Genomic DNA, 17,221 nt, shown 5'->3' with positions numbered 1-17,221 from the left:
TTTATTCTGCAGGAAGGAGAACCGAGTGTTTTCTGGCTGAACGTCCTGGTTGAGCTGCAGCTGGTCGGACCGGTCTGACCAGAACACGGCGAGGGCGGACGGGCGAGCGACAGGCAGAGAGAGAGGAGGGTGTGAAGAAGACGATAAGAGCCCAGGTTTGTCAGACCGGGTCAGAACCGCTGAGCTTTCTTTACTCAATGATGAAGATTTTTGATCCCAGTTGTCGCAGCAGGATTACCTGAGCGTCTGGAGCGGCGCGGAAAAAACCGGATCGGACCTTTTCCGACTTATCAGGTCAGAATTAAACAACCTGCACACCACACAGCAACACTGCCGAGGAGTTCTGCCGAATTTCTGCTGCAAAATTAAAACCAACCGACGCGTCACACATATGAGCTTAAATCAGTAATTCCTCAATATTCATAAAACACGGATCAAACATTTCAAGGTCAGTTTTAAACTTTCCTCTTTGGATATAAAATAATCCAAATGAAATAAAGCAGTTTCACCCACAGCTGTGATGTTTTTATTGCTTTTGTTAATAAGATAGAAATAGAGCAACTGAAACACACCTGACTGTCAGAAAACCAGCTCAGGTTTTATGATTCTAACTAAACTAACACAAGAAAAATTTAGTCTGATTTAAGTTCAGACACAAATTTTTATTATTTTTAAATAAACTGTAAACATTAACCAAACATTTAACTTTATTACAAAGCGGTGCAGTTTGAACATGAAGGCCTTGATACAGAAATCTGAATGAAATTCAAGCATTTTCAAGGATTTCATTGCCTGTACAAACGATGTGAGCCGCTTACATCCAGTGGATGAAACGACGTTTAACTGGTAACGAGACATTTTATCCATAACAGGAACTGATCCACCAGTAGAAACAGGATATATTGTGAATATTCAGAAATTATTAACAAATAAAACGTTTTAATTAGTTCTGTCTCATTTCATGTGCTGCAGGAACCAGACAGAAATACTTGGTAATATTTTGAGTTATTTAACTTCCTGTTTTCATGTTGGAAACAAATTTTGATCTGCTGGTGTGACGTCCTTTAACTCAACCAACAGGTTCCTGAGGAAATTTAGTGAAAGGAAAACATTTAGCAACAAAAGGCCTTCATTAGTCAGCATGAGCCAGCGCTGCTGCAGCATTCCCTAACGCTGCTGCAGCATTCCCTAACGCTGCTGCAGCATTACCTAACGCTGCTGCTGCTGCAGCATTATCTAACACTGCTGCTGCAGCATTCCCTAACGCTGCTGCACCAGCTTTCCCTAATGCTGCAGCATCAGCATTCCCTAACGCTGCAGCATCAGCGTTCCCTAACGCAGCAGCATTCCCTAATGCTGCAGCATCAGCATTCCCTAATGCTGCAGCATCAGCATTCCCTAATGCTGCAGCATCAGTGTTCCCTAACGCTGCAGCATCAGCGTTCCCTAACCCAGCACCATCAGCGTTCCCTAACGCTGCTGCATCAGCTTTCCCTAACGCAGCAGCATTCCCTAACGCTGCAGCATCAGCGTTCCCTAACGCTGCTGCATCAGCTTTCCCTAACGCAGCAGCATTCCCTAACGCTGCAGCATCAGCGTTCCCTAACGCTGCAGCATCAGCTTTCCCTAACGCAGCAGCATTCCCTAACGCTGCTGCATCAGCGTTCCCTAACGCTGCAGCATCAGCTTTCCCTAACGCAGCAGCATTCCCTAACGCTGCTGCATCAGCGTTCCCTAACGCAGCGTTCTGTCCTCCACAGCTCTTCAGTGAAGGACAGCCATCATGAGCGGACAGGGCGAGGGGCATCGGGGGTCCAGGATGCCCCAGAACGTCAAGCCTAAACCGGGCCAGCCGGCTCCGACCCAGAAGGACCGGCCCCAGAAGGCGCGCCGCTCCCGCAGCAGCGACTCAGAGCGAGGGAGGAGGCGGGAGCGTCACCACAGTGACCGGCACCGGCGGGGCCGCAGCGAGGAGACCCGGCACCGGCGGGACGGGAAGGACGCGGAGCGGCGGGACACGTCCCCCATGGACCTTCTGGGGGACACGGAGTGCGCCGTGTGCTTCAGTTCCTACGACAACGTCTTCAAGACGCCCAAGCTGCTGGCCTGCGGTCACACCTTCTGCCTGGAGTGCCTGGCGCGCATCAACGTCACGTCGCCGGAGATCAAGACGCTGTCGTGCCCCGTGTGCCGCGTCCTGACCGAGCTGCCCCGCGGCCGCGACCTGCCCCGCCTGGGCAACAACCAGGACGTCATCGGCCGCCTGCCGGCCGAAATGCGCCGCGCGCTGTCCATCCGCTTCCAGCGCAGCAAAGGCCGGCTGCTGCTGAAGCACCCGCCCCCCGCCGCCAAGTCCGCCGCCATCAGCCTGCCCGTCAAGAAGCACCAGGTCCCGCCGGCGGCCGTCCAGGGCGGCGAACTGGCCGCCGCCGAGGAGGGCGGCGCCCCGCCCACCATGGTGGACGTGGGCAGACCGCCGAGCAGGATGAGGGGACGCATGCGGCTGCTGTTCCACTCCGACCGCTGCTACTACGCCGTGGTGGCGTCCATCATCACCATCACCGCTGATGATGGTGGGCATCCTGGCCTTCATCATCGTCCCCAGAGTGACAATGAACACTGGACCCGGCAGACCCGGCGGGAACTTTACCGGCTCCTCCTCACAGGAGAGCAGCGAGAACTTTGGACCGAACTCACCCTGAGGGGGCGGGGCCTGAGCGGCAGGGCCTGAGGGGTGGGGCCTGAGGGGCAGGGCCTGAGGGGCGGGGCCTGAGGGGTGGGGCCTGAGGGGCGCTGAGGTTTTACTCCGGGTGTGAAACGGTGAAGGAAGGATTGAGGAAGAACAAGATGGAGGTGTTTTTCCCAGCTGAGCATGAAGAACTTTGACCCCAGAGGGGTCAGGAAGGATCGCGCTGAGTTTTCACTCCAGGTATGAAGCGGTGAAGGAATGAGGAAGAGCAAGATGGCGGCGTTTCTCCAGGCTGACTGTGAAGGATACGGGGTTCCATCGGTGACGATTCAGTGAAAATGAACAGCAATAATTTATTATTTAACCATCATAAGAGAAAAAATGAAAATGAATATTTCAGTCATCGATTCATCATATTTCTATGCTCATTGTTTATTTGCCAAATTAAATATTTAACTTCAAACTAAAAATGTTTCCCCAAGCTAAATATTTAATCAGTAACCTAAATAATTAGCTGGTTAAATATCTGCTTTGAACCTGTGACATTTACAAATGAATGAATGTAAAACTGTAACTGTAAACCGTTTCCTGGATAATTACTGGTTTGTTTTTGACTTCCGACTGACAGAATCTGACTGTGAACCAGTCGGGGGGAGAATCGTCTCCAGACCACGAAAAGCACTAAACCTTCTGAAACTTATTTATACCCTGAACTCTAAACAGAAACGATGAGCAGATATTCACAGGTATCAGAGTCAATAAAACTGTTTTATTCAAACATTTCCTGGAGAATTTGAGTTATTTTATGTCTGATTTCCCAGAACCGTGACACCTGACACCCTCCTGTGCTGAAAGCACTTCAGCTGAGAGCGGGCCCAGTTCAGGCCCAGGTCGGGCCCAGTTCAGGCCCAGTTCAGGCCCAGGTCGGGCCCAGGTGGACCAGCCGGTTCCGCCGCATGCCGACCCGCTGCTTGATGCCAGGTCCGTAACCCGGGGCAACAGACTGAATGCGGGAATGTCAGGAACATCCGGCACCATTACAGGAACAACACCAGAATAAACAGAAATGCTTTTAATTTCTGCTCCCTTCAGGCCTGGACTTTGACTAGACCATTGGAACATCTGGATTCTCTTCTTTTGCTGCTGTTCTGTTGCAGATTGGGAGTGTAGCTCTGAAAATCACTTTAGCTCTGCAGGGGGAGGATGGAAAACAATTTGATTTGAAAAATAAAAACGTAAAGGAAGGAATTTTTAATTTTATTATTTTAGTTCATTTAGTAGTTTGGGTTAAACCAGGGCTCTGGATCCTGGCTAAAATAATCGTCAACTAAAACATAACTGCAGGTTTCAACAGGTTTTTATAAAATAAGTCCATTAAATTTCCACAACAGAAATATGTCAAAGTGCCAGTAATGTTTGTTTAAATGTTTTTTCATATAATTTTTGGATTTTTGTGCTTTGCAGCATCTCCACAATCAACATCCATTTTTCTTTGATTTAAACCTAAAACAAAGGAATCAAAATAAAACACATTTGAGTTTGTGGCTGATATTTAAGTGTGAATATTTTCCTGTAGACTTTAGGAAACTTGCTGCTGGTGTGTTTCTCTGCTCTGGAAGCTAAATTAAGACCTTTGACCCAGTTTTGTTTGGTGCTGAGTCTCATGACAGCTTCTCCTTGAAGACACACCCCTGTGAGTCTGGAACCTGGTCTGGATCCCCGGCCCTGCGCTGCTCCCCTCCTTCAGCCTCATTATGTGACTCTCTGCTCGGCTGCGGACCTCCAGGACGAACCGACTCCTTCCCGCCATGGCTTCCACCCCGTCCGCCTCGGCCCTGTCCGCCGTGCTCCGCTGCAGGGGGAACATCTGGACCCGGAACCCGCCGACCAAGCGGCCTGCCTCGGCGGCGTACAGCCTCGGACTGGCCGGCGGGCCGCTGCGCGACTCCCCGGCGGAGCGCGGCGGATCCTCCCGCGGGTCCGAGCGGAGGATCCTCCGCCTGGTGTCGGCCGCAGGGCTCTCTGTCTGCTGCAAGGGGGACAGTGAAGCTCCGGCAGAAGAAGTTTTTAGGAAAAATCATAAATTATCTTCCAAACTTTCACAATCCCCGGCTTGTGGCGCCCCCAGCGGCCAAAAGGCGCCACTGCAGCAGAGAGAAGACGTCTTCTCCAAAATAATTCACATCATTGTCCCTGAAGCGCCAGAGAGGATATGTCTGCAGGGCTTCATTCAGCTTCCAGCCGGAGTCCTGAAGCTCTCCGTCTCCATCAGCTCTGGGTTGAAGGTGCAAAACCCGGGTTCTTCCCTCACCTGGTTCATTTTCTCAAAACCACAGATGAAGAGCGGCGGCACCGACCCAACACAGGTGAGCTTTTCTAAATAATCATTTCTGCAGCGCAGTGTGTGAGATCGTTCTGTTTGTCCTCTTTCAGGAACACACGTGCAGTTCTGGCCGGCAGGTGACCCATGACCCCCCTGACTGAGGGCCAAGCAGCCAGACTCCAGCCCAGCATCGATCTGCTTACCTTCACTCACAGGTTTGGACTTCAGCCTGCTGGCGCCGTCAGGACACGCGTCGCTTCAGCTCCCGCTGAACGCAGTCAGGAAACAGCAAACCAGCGGAAAACACGATCTGATGACATTCAAACAGTGTGCTTGTTTTCCTTCGCACTGCACAAAAATCTGTTCAGCACATAAAGATAAATACCACACATGAAACGGCTTCATGTCATTTCCTTTGGCGAGTATTAAATGGGTTTCAGCTTCTGAAAACAACAAATCTGTTGCATTGTTTCAAGTTTTTTCAGACAAGATGAAAACATGAATGCATTCATTCATCTCTTTCCTACCTGCTTCTTATTCTGGTCAGGGTCAGAGGTCAGTTTTATGTACTCTACTGCAGAGTCAACAAAGAGCCAGTTCTGCATGCCCACCCCCAGTAAGGTCAAAGGCCAAGCTCAGGAACCAAATGGGAAAACACTACAGATTATCCAGATTGGGACTCTATAGGAACCAGGAGGTCCAGATGTTTCCACCTGTTCCCAACCTGCAGTGATCCACATGAACACATGAACACATGAACATGGCTTCCTGTGAATGTTTCTGGGAAAAAGCAAAGTTCAGCCCAACCTGGACCAGATATTCACTGGATGAATGGAAAAGAGTTTCAAAAATGACCTGATTCTGATTCTTATTTCAGGAAATCTCAAAATGTTCTGCAGATAAATTATCCCGTTTTTTACAGTGCTTGAAAAACTGGTTGGTCTACATTTACATTCACCCGAAACAGAACGAGTTTGAAATGTAATCAGCCTTTCAGGAAACCAAAGCTTGAGTTTCACATCCAGTTGAGTGTAAAATAAAACGGCAACAGCTGCAGTTTTGTACTCTGCTGGGTTTTTCAGTGGAAGTTTTTTGCATTGCAAAATCCTCCATGCTCAGCAAAACACGGAGAACCGCAAGTCACACTGGCAACCAGGATCTGCAGATGAGACCAAAACCATCTTTATGCAATTCTTCAGAAACTGAACCAAACCAAGAGGAAGTTCTCTTCTTCTGAATAAAAATGTCAGTTTTTACATCTTTAGATTTTACATGAAAATCACAGAAAGATGTCAGTTTTATTGCACAAAACTTTGTGTTTTTATTTTGCTTAAGCATCTCTAACTTGTTAAAGTCAAAGTGAAAAATGACTGAAACCAACTTTTTGAAATGTTTTTCCATTTAACAGCAGGAATGGAGGAAAGTTTCTACATATCCCACTGAATCCTGGTTTGTTTTCGGGAGACGGACAATTACAGACGGATTGACTCTGCAGCTACACAATAAAAACTTTAATGTTGAGAATAATTTCAGTGGTAAATATTGGTTATCAGCTCCTTCAGCAGTATTAATAATGGATACTGACATCAGCACAGATTATAATATTGGTACATCCCTGATGAGACGCTTCCCCGCAGCATGACTCCTCAGCTGCCGTGCTTTACAGTGACCTGCTGCCTGAGAAACCGCCTGATGGCCGTCGATCTAAAATCATCCGTCTGTCTGCCCATAAGACTGACTCTGTGACTCAGTCTTGGTCAAACAAAGAAACAAACAATAAAGGACAGACTGATTTACAGATTTATGAAAAACGGAGGAATGTATGGTTAGATGGGCAGACGGATTATTATTGATGGTTTTTAACCAGGAAAAACAAAATCTTCAAAACTTCAGGATAATTATTTGCATTCAGACGTTTCAGCCTCCAAATTTCTGCAGTTTTTTGAAAATATTTGAAGAAAATATTCATAATTTTTTACCTTTTTGTAATCATTCAAAATGATACTTGGAGCCACGATTGAATAAGTCATCAAATACAAATGTATGAATTAAAAATATAAAACTAAATAGTGAACCAGTTACATATGTAGAGTTGTGTATTTGTTAAAATATTGCAACATGTAAATAATTAAATGCATTTACTTCCAGTTAAATTTGAATCATGACACATAAGTAATGGCACATTTGGCACTCGTAGATAATGGATGTCTGAATGGAGGGATTGCTGTTTGGGTCCTTTAAGTTTGTGAATTTCTGGGTGTTTTATTGTTTCATACTCTGATGTCCTAATGAAAGCAGTTCTTCTGTATCCAGATCATTTCTAAAGGTGGAAACAGAACCGGACCCGAACAGGAAGCTGCGGTTCTGCTGCACAGATAAAAACATGTTCATGTTTCTTCAGGAGAGAAAAACTGGATTTTGTTGCGCAGAAACAGAAAAACGAGGCTCGTTGAAGTAACTCCTGAGTCTGAAGCTGGTGTTCATGTCTCCACCAGCTGCTTTTCATTACTTTCATGCCTTCCTTCCTCAAACTGTTGCATAACTCCTCAAGGTGACGGTTAGGGCGGGACTTCCGCCCGAGCGCTCAAAGAGGGAAGTCGTCGTGTTACTTTCCTTCAGCGTCACAGTTCTGCTCGGTGGGAAAAAACACGCTAACTCGGCGGCTGTAAGTTGCTCCAGCGGGAGGAAATCCGACAGGAGGGAGGTCCGCGCCGCGTCCCGCCGCCACGAGGTTCACCTGAGCCGGGCTGTCAGCGGGGGGTGAGCCGGCAGGAGGCGGAGGCTCCGGCTGGGTGAGAGCTGAGCTTCAGCTGGGGATCCAGGGCGGGCGGGCGGGCGGGGCTGGTGGGTGGACGCAGTGGGTCTCAGTACCTGTGGAGCTTCAACAGGGGGAAGCTACTGGTGGGGATCCACGGCAGGCTGGTGGGTTTAGTGTCTGTGGAGCTGCATCATGTATCACATTTAACATGTTCAAGCTTCAACCCTGGTGAGGTGATTTTTTTTTTAACCCAGTGAGTCTCGGATGTTTTGTTGATTAATTGTTCGTTGCGTTGCCCCTTTAAGAGCAGCTGTTTTGTTTATTGTTGCAGGTTTTGCTCTGTGATAAAAGTAAACGCACCCATAATCTCATTAATTATCAACTTTAATGCTGAGCAAATAGCAGCACATTGTTTCTGGAGTGTAGAAACTACAAAACAAGGAGCGGCCTAGTCAAAGTTTCCAGGGTTAATTTATTTCTTAATGTCAGGCTTCGGTTCTAAACTTTACTTTGAAAACCAAAAGCTCAAAGTTTTTATTTGTATTTTTTCAGGCAGAATATTCTTTGTTTTTGAGCTAAAAAAAAAACCCAAACAACCTGCTGGAACGACTGACCTTTGACCTGGACGGTTGTCATCAAAGGTTGAGTTGTGACTCATTTTTGAGTCACAACCTTTTCAGGTTCTTCTAACTTAAACTTTTAGTGATAAAAATAAATATATATTTTTGGTTTTTTTTAGAGAAAATAATCTTTTAAAGTAAATAACTCGGCGGCTGTTCATGTCGTCTCTGAACCCATAATCTGGGTTGCGCTGTTATCTGGGTTAGAGCCTGAAATATTTGGGAAGCGCTGAGTTAGAGAGTTTCAGGACCTGCAGGTGAGTGTGTGTGTGAGTGCGTGTGTGTGTGTTTGCTTCCAGGTGATAAGGGAAAACCAATGCAGCTGTCCAGACAGTTCCTGCGATGCGCTGCGTTTTCATGCCTTCCTGCTCGGTTTGCCTCTGGTTTCCATGTTTCTGCTCTTGTTGTTTCAGGTGAAACGGGAACCGAAAAGTCAGGGATAATTACTCCAGGATGGTTGGGCTGTAATCCTGAAAACATGCTGGATTTTTTCCCCCTGGCGCCGGCAGCTGCACCCTGAGCCAGACACATCTGGGAATATGACTCTGTGATGAAACGGGACGAAGACGGACCCTCCCAGATCCCGTTCCTTTTGTCTGCAACCAGGACACTGCCTACTCGGAGCCGAGCTCTTCCCAGATCCCACAGCTATGTTCCGGAAAAGAAGCTCTCTCATTCTATGCGGGACGTTTCTGTTTGTAACCTGGAACGCCGTGCTGGTGCTGCTGCTGTGGGGCAGAGCGCCCCCGGGCCAGCCGGGTGCCGGCAGCAGGATCCGGCCTCCGTGCCCACCGATGACTTGGTGGGAGACGTGATCCGCGTCGCAGACTCCTTCGAATCGGAGCTGGCAAAGCAGAAGGAGATCCTGTCCCAGATCCTGAGCCACCGGTCGCTGTGGAAGCCGGCCAACAGAAAGGGGGCAAAGGTCGACGTTCCCAGTCCGCCAGTCATTCCCATCCTGGTGATCGCCTGTAACCGGGTCACAGTGAGGCGCTGCCTGGACAAGCTGCTGGAGCTGCGGCCCTCCGCCGAGCTCTATCCCATCATAGTGAGCCAGGACTGCGGGCACGCCGCCACCGCCGACGTCATCGCCTCCTACGGGGATAAAGTCACTCACCTGAAGCAGCCGGACCTCTCTGACATTCCCGTCCGGCCCGAGCACAAGAAGTTCCAGGGTTACTACAAGATCTCCAGACACTACCGCTGGGCTCTGAACCAGGTCTTCCGGACCCTTTCCCACTCCTCCGTGGTGATCGTGGAGGACGACCTGGAGGTACCGGCGTTCCGATACGGACGCAAACGATTAACCAACTTATGATTGTCGGTTTATTAGATTAAAATTACTTCTAGTTGATGAACTAATGGCATCCGCCAGAGTCCTGCAACTTTTAGATGCGTCTCTGCATTAGCACACCTGGCTCCAGTGTCGGCTCATCGCAGAACTGCATCCTGGTGAGGCAGTTCAAGCATGAAGGCCGGAGACACGGCTAAAGGCTGCAGGACTCTGGACTCCAGGGACACAGCTAAAGGCTGCAGGACTCTGGACTCCAGGGACACAGCTAAAGGCTGCAGGACTCTGGACTCCAGGGACACAGTTTAAAATCACTGGCTTACATTTTTTTTCAGTGTTGTAATTTGACTGCCATCCAGAGGGGGCTGTCATGAGTTAATGTGCTTCATGGAGTGAAGTTTTAATATTTTTTCAAGAGAAAGCCCAGATAATACTTCTGTATGAACATCTCTGTTAGAGGGAAATGAAGTATTTTCTTTTTCTGTTTCCTAAAAGGTTTGTTACATTTATAAATACATTTCTTAATGTGAGAATTTTCTGTTTACCAGTTTAAATAGATGACGCCTTTTCATATGTTGAACTTGTATTCATGCAAGTAAATTGATTGAGATTAAATTCTCACTTGTTCAGAAAACATTCCAATCTGCAGCAGGAAACTGAAGGATATTATCAAACACAATCCATATAATAATTCAGCATATTATGAAAAACGTTTGTGTTATGGAAAGATGGTCGGCCCTCTTCATACAAGAGAAAACTCATGTTTTTAATTAATCCTTAGTGGATCAATAAGCTTGACTTTTGATTAATGATACTGATCATTAATTGATAACTTGCTCAGCTGTTCCCTCCAAATCCTTCACGTTTTCATCTCTCCTCAAAACAATTAACCATCGTCCTCTCCTGCAGGTGGCGCCAGACTTCTTTGAGTATTTCCGGGCCCTGCACCCAGTGCTGCAGTCGGACCCCAGCCTGTGGTGCGTGTCGGCCTGGAACGACAACGGCAGGGACGGGATGGTGGACCCCGGCCAGCCGGCGCTCCTCTACCGCACCGACTTCTTCCCGGGCCTGGGCTGGATGCTGCTCCGGGAGGCCTGGGAGGAGCTGGAGCCCAAGTGGCCCTCCTCCTTCTGGGACGACTGGATGCGGCAGCCGGAGCAGCGGCGGGGCCGCGCCTGCGTCCGGCCCGAGATCTCCCGCACGCTGACCTTTGGCCGGCAGGGCGTCAGCCTGGGCCAGTTCTACGACAAATACCTGAAGTTCATCAAACTGAACTCTGAGTTTGTGCCTTTCACCAAGCTGGACCTGGCGTACCTGCAGGAGGACACGTACCGGACCAGCTTCACCAAGCAGGTGTACAGCGCCGCCGTGGTGACGTACGAAGACGTGAAGCAGGGCCGGCTGAGCGGGCCCGGACCGTTCCGGCTCCAGTACTCCAGCAAGGACAGCTTCAAGGTCATGGCCAAGAACCTGGGCATCATGGACGACTTGAAGTCCGGCGTGCCACGGGCCGGATACCGAGGCGTGGTCAGCTTCTTCTACAGGGGCGGAGGATCTACCTGGCCCCGCCTCCTGGGTGGAGTCAGTACGATCCCACCTGGAGCTGAGGATCCGCACAGCATCTGACACATTCCACACCAAAGAGAAACAGGATTTCTGCTGTTTGCCTTTACAGATGCTGGATGTTTTGGAGGTTCAGCCAACACTACTCAGGTTTCCCCGCAGCTCACAACAGATCTGCTGTAAACCACCAGAGCTCTATTTTTCTATGATTCTGATTGTGCACATTGCAGCCATGCACTTAATGCATCAGCCTAGTTTGCCTTATTATCTTTAAATTATTGGCGTTAGTCTGAGTTAATCCTGGTTCATCTAATCTGTGATTGTGTCTGCTGATGACGGTGATGAAACTAAATTCTGCTCTTTCTGCTCACATTTTGTCAGATGATTTTGTTTGAAATATTTGTTGCCTTGGAATCACTGTGGGGATTTGTATGTTTTTTTAATAAAAACAAAATTAATGCAGAGTTTTTGGTCATAATGCATCATAATCATAACTGGGTTTTTCTCAGTTATAATCTATGAATCGTCTCATGTTAGAGCTCATATCTATGCAAACTGTGGATCATTTTTAATCTTGCATTTCTTTGCAAACAGAGACTATAAAAATCTCTATGTTTAGAAGTCTCAAATATAACGTTTTATTCTTTTACATTTTACTAATTAAAAATGGAACTGGAACTTCAGACCTCCAAAGAAAACCCAACAAAGATCATAAAATAAGTTTGGATAATGATGCTGTGATTTGGTTGAAAGGGGGATATAACCAACTTACACACGATTAAACAATCAACCAAAGTATATTTATATTGAAATAATAAAAATTGAAGATACTATTAATGTGGATCGTGAGTTTTAAAACATTTACTGCCATTGGATGTTGAAGAGAAACTGCCGCAGTTGTGTCTACGGTGGCTGTCGTGGGTCAAGCGCAGTCAGCTCTGAACGTTTCACTTCATCTGTGATGATGGTGTGGGAACGGGGCGGCTAGCTGGTCTAGCTCGAGTTTAGCGATGGAGGAAAGTGGCGGTAAAAAAGTTTGTTTTATCGATTAAACATCCACATGGTTTACCGAACAGCAGCTGTTGGTTCTCTGTGTTCGCAGAAAACTGTTAGCGGCGGAATTAGCATTTGACAGGCTAGGCTAATTTATGCTACTGGTTCTATACAGGCTAGGCTAGGCTATGCTAGGCTAATTGGAGCGGCTATCTGTACAGAGTATGCTAGGCTAGGCTAATTGGAGCGGCTATCTGTACAGAGTATGCTAGGCTAGGCTAATTGCGGGTTCGGGTTTCTGTGCAGAATAAAAATGGCTTCAAACTCCTCTCTCTCTTGGATTATTTTCTGATCTCCTACCGCTTCTTCCTCGGTCGCTGCTGGGCGGAAGGTGCTTCTCGCCGGGATAAATCAAGCTAAAGCCCCCGTCTATCTCGGGCCTGGGATGGAACCAGGCGACTTGCGAGAAAGCCCCGCCGGCTCCGGGGAGTCGGATGCGGGGGGCTGGAGGGAGGTTATTCCCGGCGGTGAGGGGGAGGATTTGGACTCGAATGCTACCAAACTGAGCGGGACAAAAGTAGAAAATGCGATCAGAGACGCCTGTGACGAAGGCGACAGTGACAGAGGCGGCGGAGAGCAGCTGCACAGCCCCTATGAGGAGGAGCTGGACCCCCGGATTCAGGTGAGACCACCGGCCTCTGTTGTTGCTGTTGGCAGCTCTTTACCGTATTAAGTATGGCAGATACATGATCACTGGATTACTTTAGATGAGGGGCGATTCAGACGTAGCTGATTAATTATTTAAGAGTGCTTTGTTCTTCATTATAAATCATAATAATCTGTGATAATCCCACTGTCTGTCAGAAGTAATCATCTTTGTTGCAGAGCTCCTCCAGCTTTCAGTTTCAGATTAGCCGTCATTGTTAATCCCAGAGGTAAACATGTTGGTTTGCTCTTGCAGTTGATGATTTTTTGTTTGCTTTTTCACAGGAGGAGCTGGAGCATCTAAACGAAGCCAGCGCAGAAATCAACAAACTGGAGCTGGAGCTGGATGTAAGTGGAGAAGATCAGTCATCAGAAGATTCAGCTTCAGATGGCACTCTTTATTAATTATAGGTTTAACGCACAAATACAATTATCAAATGTTTATCTATTAAAGTTAGTCTGATAAATGTGTGTTTATAGTTCCAAATTTAAAGAATAAAATCTGTAAATGTTCATATCTGGCTGGTCCTTCTGTGTGAAACCTGATCTGCGCTTCCAAGGCAGATGAATCTGATGTGATCCATTATTTTCCTGTATGAACCCTGAAGGATGCCAGGTCAGCGTACAGAAAGATCCTCACTGAGTCTGCCAGGAAGCTGAACGCCCAGAGCTCTCAGCTCGGCGGCTGCATCGAGAAAGCCAGGCCGTACTACGAAGCCCGCCGCCTCGCTAAGGAGGTACGGATCAATACACCTCGTCTCAAACTGTGTGTGTGTGTGTGTGTGAGAGAGAGAGTGTGTGTGTGTGAGAGAGAGTGTGTGTGTGTGTGTGGTGCGGGGGGGGGGAGTATGCGGGGAGTATGGGGGGGGGGGGGGGGGGGGTGTTAGCAAAGTGCTGCTGTCTCCCAGAATCAGGCCAGCCGGCCTGCTGGGATCTCCAGACCTTTTACTGCTGTCTGCAGAGTCCAACCGTTCATATTGAAATGATGTTTGAAAATACATACATCAGTCTGAAGGAGCAGGAGCATCATAGGCTAGAATGTTGGAGAAATTAATTTGTCGTAAATTTGCAGGGAAAAATAATTCAAAATGCATTAATTTACGATCTGAAAACTATGTTGAGGTCTTGAAGTCGGACATTTGCGCTAAAAGATGTCAGAGGTTCTGGAGACGTTCCAGTTTGGTGTTTGATCTGTTCTGGTACAAATGGATTCATCCACGACTCTGGTGAAGAGAAATTGTCTTTTATTGTAATTATTTGACATGAGAGTATCCACTCCTTACCTGTTGGTTTTAATTTTAAAATGTTTTTACTGAGTCAGGTGATAAAAGGTCACGATCCACCTTCAATGTTCCAATCTTATTGTATTGATAAACCTTGAATAAAACCAGTGAAACAAACTTGTGTTGCTATGGAACATAAAGGAAAACTACTGAATAAACTAAAACAATCCTCTAGTTTGTCATTTCTTACATTTTTTGATCCGTCTCTCAGAAGAGTGGATTATTTTCAGACCTCTGAGAAGATTGATGGGATCTGCTGATTGATCGTTTCGCCTCTGATTGAGCTCAGCAGATCAACCTGCTGCTCGGCAGAATCTCCTCTGGCTCTTCAGACTTTTGGCCAAACATGTAAAGTTAATAAATAATGCAGGTGAATTTTCATGTAAAATATGCAGAATATCATTTATCAGGGTGAAGATTATTCAGCAGTAGTGGTAGTATGCTTTTTCTGCCTTTAAAAAAAACAACTTAAACAGTATGAAGTGTTTCTGTTTTGTGTTCATGGTAAGGCTCCACAGTATAACGTCATAGCAACACCTAGCATAGACATCTCAAAGGTCGGTGAGGGAGCGTTGGTTGAACTTCCTGCTTCCCTCAGGCGCAGCAGGAGACGCAGAAGGCGGCGCTGAGTTATGAGCGCGCCGTTTCCATGCACACGGCTGCCAGGGAGATGGTTTACGTGGCGGAGCAGGGCTGATGGCTGACGGCAAGAACACGCTGGACCCCACCTGGCAGGAGATGCTCAACCACGCCACCTCCAAGGTAAACACACACACACCAACACACACACACACACACGCAGCCAGCGCCCTGCCGGTCTCAGAACATCAAACCCGGAGCGATGCGAAAAACGGCTGCAGCTTCCCGGGTCGTCGGATCAGACCGTCCGAGCGTCTGCTGGACGGTCAGAACCAGAACCTGGTGGAAACATGTCGACAGCATCTCACCTGGGGTGACCAGGACCAGAACCGCTCCGTTGATCCCAGAGTCTGGAGGAAGAGTGGAGAGAAGCAGAACCAGAACCTCCACGCTGTGCCGCTTTGATGATCCTCACATTCTGTTCAAATGACATTTTTTGTTGATCTGATTGAGATGAATCTTGTTTTCCATTAAAACGATTCAATAACAGAAATAATTGCTTTAAATATTTGAGTGTAAATACTGAGCAGAATCTGTTTCATAAATTAGATATAAATGACTGAAACACGGAGGCAAAATTCAGTTCTGGATTTATTAGACCAGTGTGACGGGATAGCCCCGCCCCCAGACAAATGTAGAAAAATCCCACCATAGTGGGCGGAGCCACAAGTTGCAGGGGCGTGGCTAAGTGTAGAGACGAATGGGGAACGTCATGAGGGACGAAGCAATCTCAGTGATTGTCGATACATTGAGCAAGATTTCAGACACTTGGACTTTTTAAGCAACAAATCGAGTGACTTCTCTGACGTGAGGCATCAATCCCTGCAGCTGAGTGAGCAGCGGGTTCTGCCTGTGGTCAGGAAGGTCCAGCATAGCGCTGGTCTTACTCCTGCCTCTCCACCAGGGGGCGTTCCTGGACCAGGGCTGGACGGCAATACCACCGTTCAACCCAAAGAGGGCAGCACTGAGACAGTTGTAGGCCAAAAATTGCAGTATTTATATGAAAATATCACAATTTGCACAGAATCACAAAATAGATCCCTTAATAAGAAATTATACATTTTATTTGCAATAAAAGGTTGATTTGGACTTTTATTTCATCTTTAACTTCAGCAGAACTCGTTCGGTTGTTCTCCGTTTGTCCTGCAGGTGAACGAAGCCGAGGAGGAACGGATCCGCAGCGAGCGGGAACACATGCGCGTCACACACGCCTGCCAGGAGGCCGAGGCCCGGGTCCAGACCCTGCAGAAGTCCCTGAAGCGGGTCATCGTCAAGTCCAAGCCCTACTTCGAGCTCAAGTCCCAACTCAACCACATCCTGGAGGTACAGCGGGCCGGAGTGGGTTCTGAGACCGAGAACACACACGGTCATCAGCGCCTGGTGACGGGTTCACACTGGAGCTGATCCATTAAAACTGTTTGAACTGTGTGTGTGTGTGTGTGTGTTTCTGTGTGTGTGGGGTGTTTCTGTGTGTGTGTGTGTGTGTATGTGTGTGTGTGTGTGTGTTTCTGTGTGTGTGTGTGTGTGTGTGTGTGTGTGTGTGTGTGTGTGTGTGTGGTCAGGATCATAAGACGAAGGTCCTACAGCTGGAGCACAACGTCTCCAAGGTGAAGACTCGTTACTCCGTCGCTCTGAGGAACCTGGAGCAGATCAGTGAACAGATCCACGCCCAGAGGGGTCGCGACCCGACCGACTGCCCACCCGCAGCCCCCGTCGGCGCCGAGTCCGAGGCCCGCGTCCTGGAGGACGACGCGGCCTGCGGAGCCGCCGCCAAGGAGCGTCTGGATGGCGGCTTGGACCTGGCGGAGCGGGAGCGGGCCGGGTCCGACTCGCTGTCCGTCTTCAGCCTGCAGACCATCGCCTCGGACTTGGAGAAGTACGACTCGGTGGAGCACCTGGGCGACCTGGGCGACCTGAGCGACGTGGGCAGCATGACTGGAGACGAGGCGGAGCGGGACCGGGCCAGGACACGGGACCCTGCGGCACCGAGCGGCGCCAGGGAGCGCCAGCAGAACTTCTCCAAGCAGCACCACCGCAGCTTCAGTCTGTGAGCCGGGACTAGATCAGGAGCCGGGACCGGGATGGAAACAAACCAGAACGAGCTTTAACCGACCCGATTAACCCTGCAGCCTCAGTAGAACCCGGTTTACCCGGCAGCCTCAGTAGAAACACTACAGCAGAACCTTTCAGATGGTCTAGCATGACGAAACCATCAGAACCTTACAATCCCTGTTTGTTTTATTTTCCCAGATTCTGGTCCGGTCCAGTGCGGTCCGGTCCAGCGGTCCGGTCGGACCTGTGGAGCACCGTGTCCTCCGAGTCCTGGCAGGCCGAAAGCTAACCGGGTCACCCGGACC

At 48.5% G+C, this 17,221-nt stretch overlaps 4 protein-coding genes across 4 annotated transcripts; all 4 read left to right on the top strand.

Moving 5' to 3' along the window:
- The first annotated feature begins 86 nt into the window (after positions 1 to 86).
- Positions 87 to 3,663, top strand: LOC129353520 (RING finger protein 225-like). The gene is given in 4 exon segments (XM_055022873.1): positions 87 to 294; positions 1,761 to 2,562; positions 2,564 to 3,435; positions 3,511 to 3,663. Coding segments are annotated over 2 exon segments (918 nt in total). The 5' UTR covers positions 87 to 294; positions 1,761 to 1,783; the 3' UTR covers positions 2,703 to 3,435; positions 3,511 to 3,663.
- A 675-nt stretch (positions 3,664 to 4,338) lies between these two features.
- Positions 4,339 to 5,373, top strand: LOC129353521 (uncharacterized). Its single transcript, XM_055022874.1, has 2 exons — positions 4,339 to 5,055; positions 5,123 to 5,373. The coding sequence occupies exons 1-2, from the start codon at positions 4,498 to 4,500 to the stop codon at positions 5,171 to 5,173; spliced, it is 609 nt and encodes a 202-aa protein (XP_054878849.1). The 5' UTR covers positions 4,339 to 4,497; the 3' UTR covers positions 5,174 to 5,373.
- Positions 5,374 to 7,500: 2,127 nt separating this feature from the next.
- LOC129353518 (alpha-1,3-mannosyl-glycoprotein 2-beta-N-acetylglucosaminyltransferase-like) lies at positions 7,501 to 11,708 on the top strand. The gene is given in 5 exon segments (XM_055022870.1): positions 7,501 to 7,804; positions 8,804 to 9,158; positions 9,161 to 9,663; positions 10,591 to 11,215; positions 11,218 to 11,708. Coding segments are annotated over 4 exon segments (1,317 nt in total). The 5' UTR covers positions 7,501 to 7,804; positions 8,804 to 9,040; the 3' UTR covers positions 11,289 to 11,708.
- A 108-nt stretch (positions 11,709 to 11,816) lies between these two features.
- LOC129353519 (SH3 domain-binding protein 5-like) lies at positions 11,817 to 17,157 on the top strand. The gene is given in 7 exon segments (XM_055022871.1): positions 11,817 to 12,919; positions 13,228 to 13,290; positions 13,551 to 13,679; positions 14,824 to 14,917; positions 14,920 to 14,987; positions 16,014 to 16,187; positions 16,427 to 17,157. Coding segments are annotated over 7 exon segments (1,254 nt in total). The 5' UTR covers positions 11,817 to 12,682; the 3' UTR covers positions 16,916 to 17,157.
- The last annotated feature ends 64 nt before the right edge of the window (positions 17,158 to 17,221 follow it).

The sequence above is a fragment of the Poeciliopsis prolifica genome, unplaced genomic scaffold (assembly GCF_027474105.1).
Source record: "Poeciliopsis prolifica strain line A6 unplaced genomic scaffold, Auburn_PproV2 SCAFFOLD092, whole genome shotgun sequence".
NCBI classification, from domain to species: Eukaryota; Metazoa; Chordata; class Actinopteri; order Cyprinodontiformes; family Poeciliidae; genus Poeciliopsis; species Poeciliopsis prolifica.
This window is presented reverse-complemented; position numbering and strand designations above follow the sequence as displayed.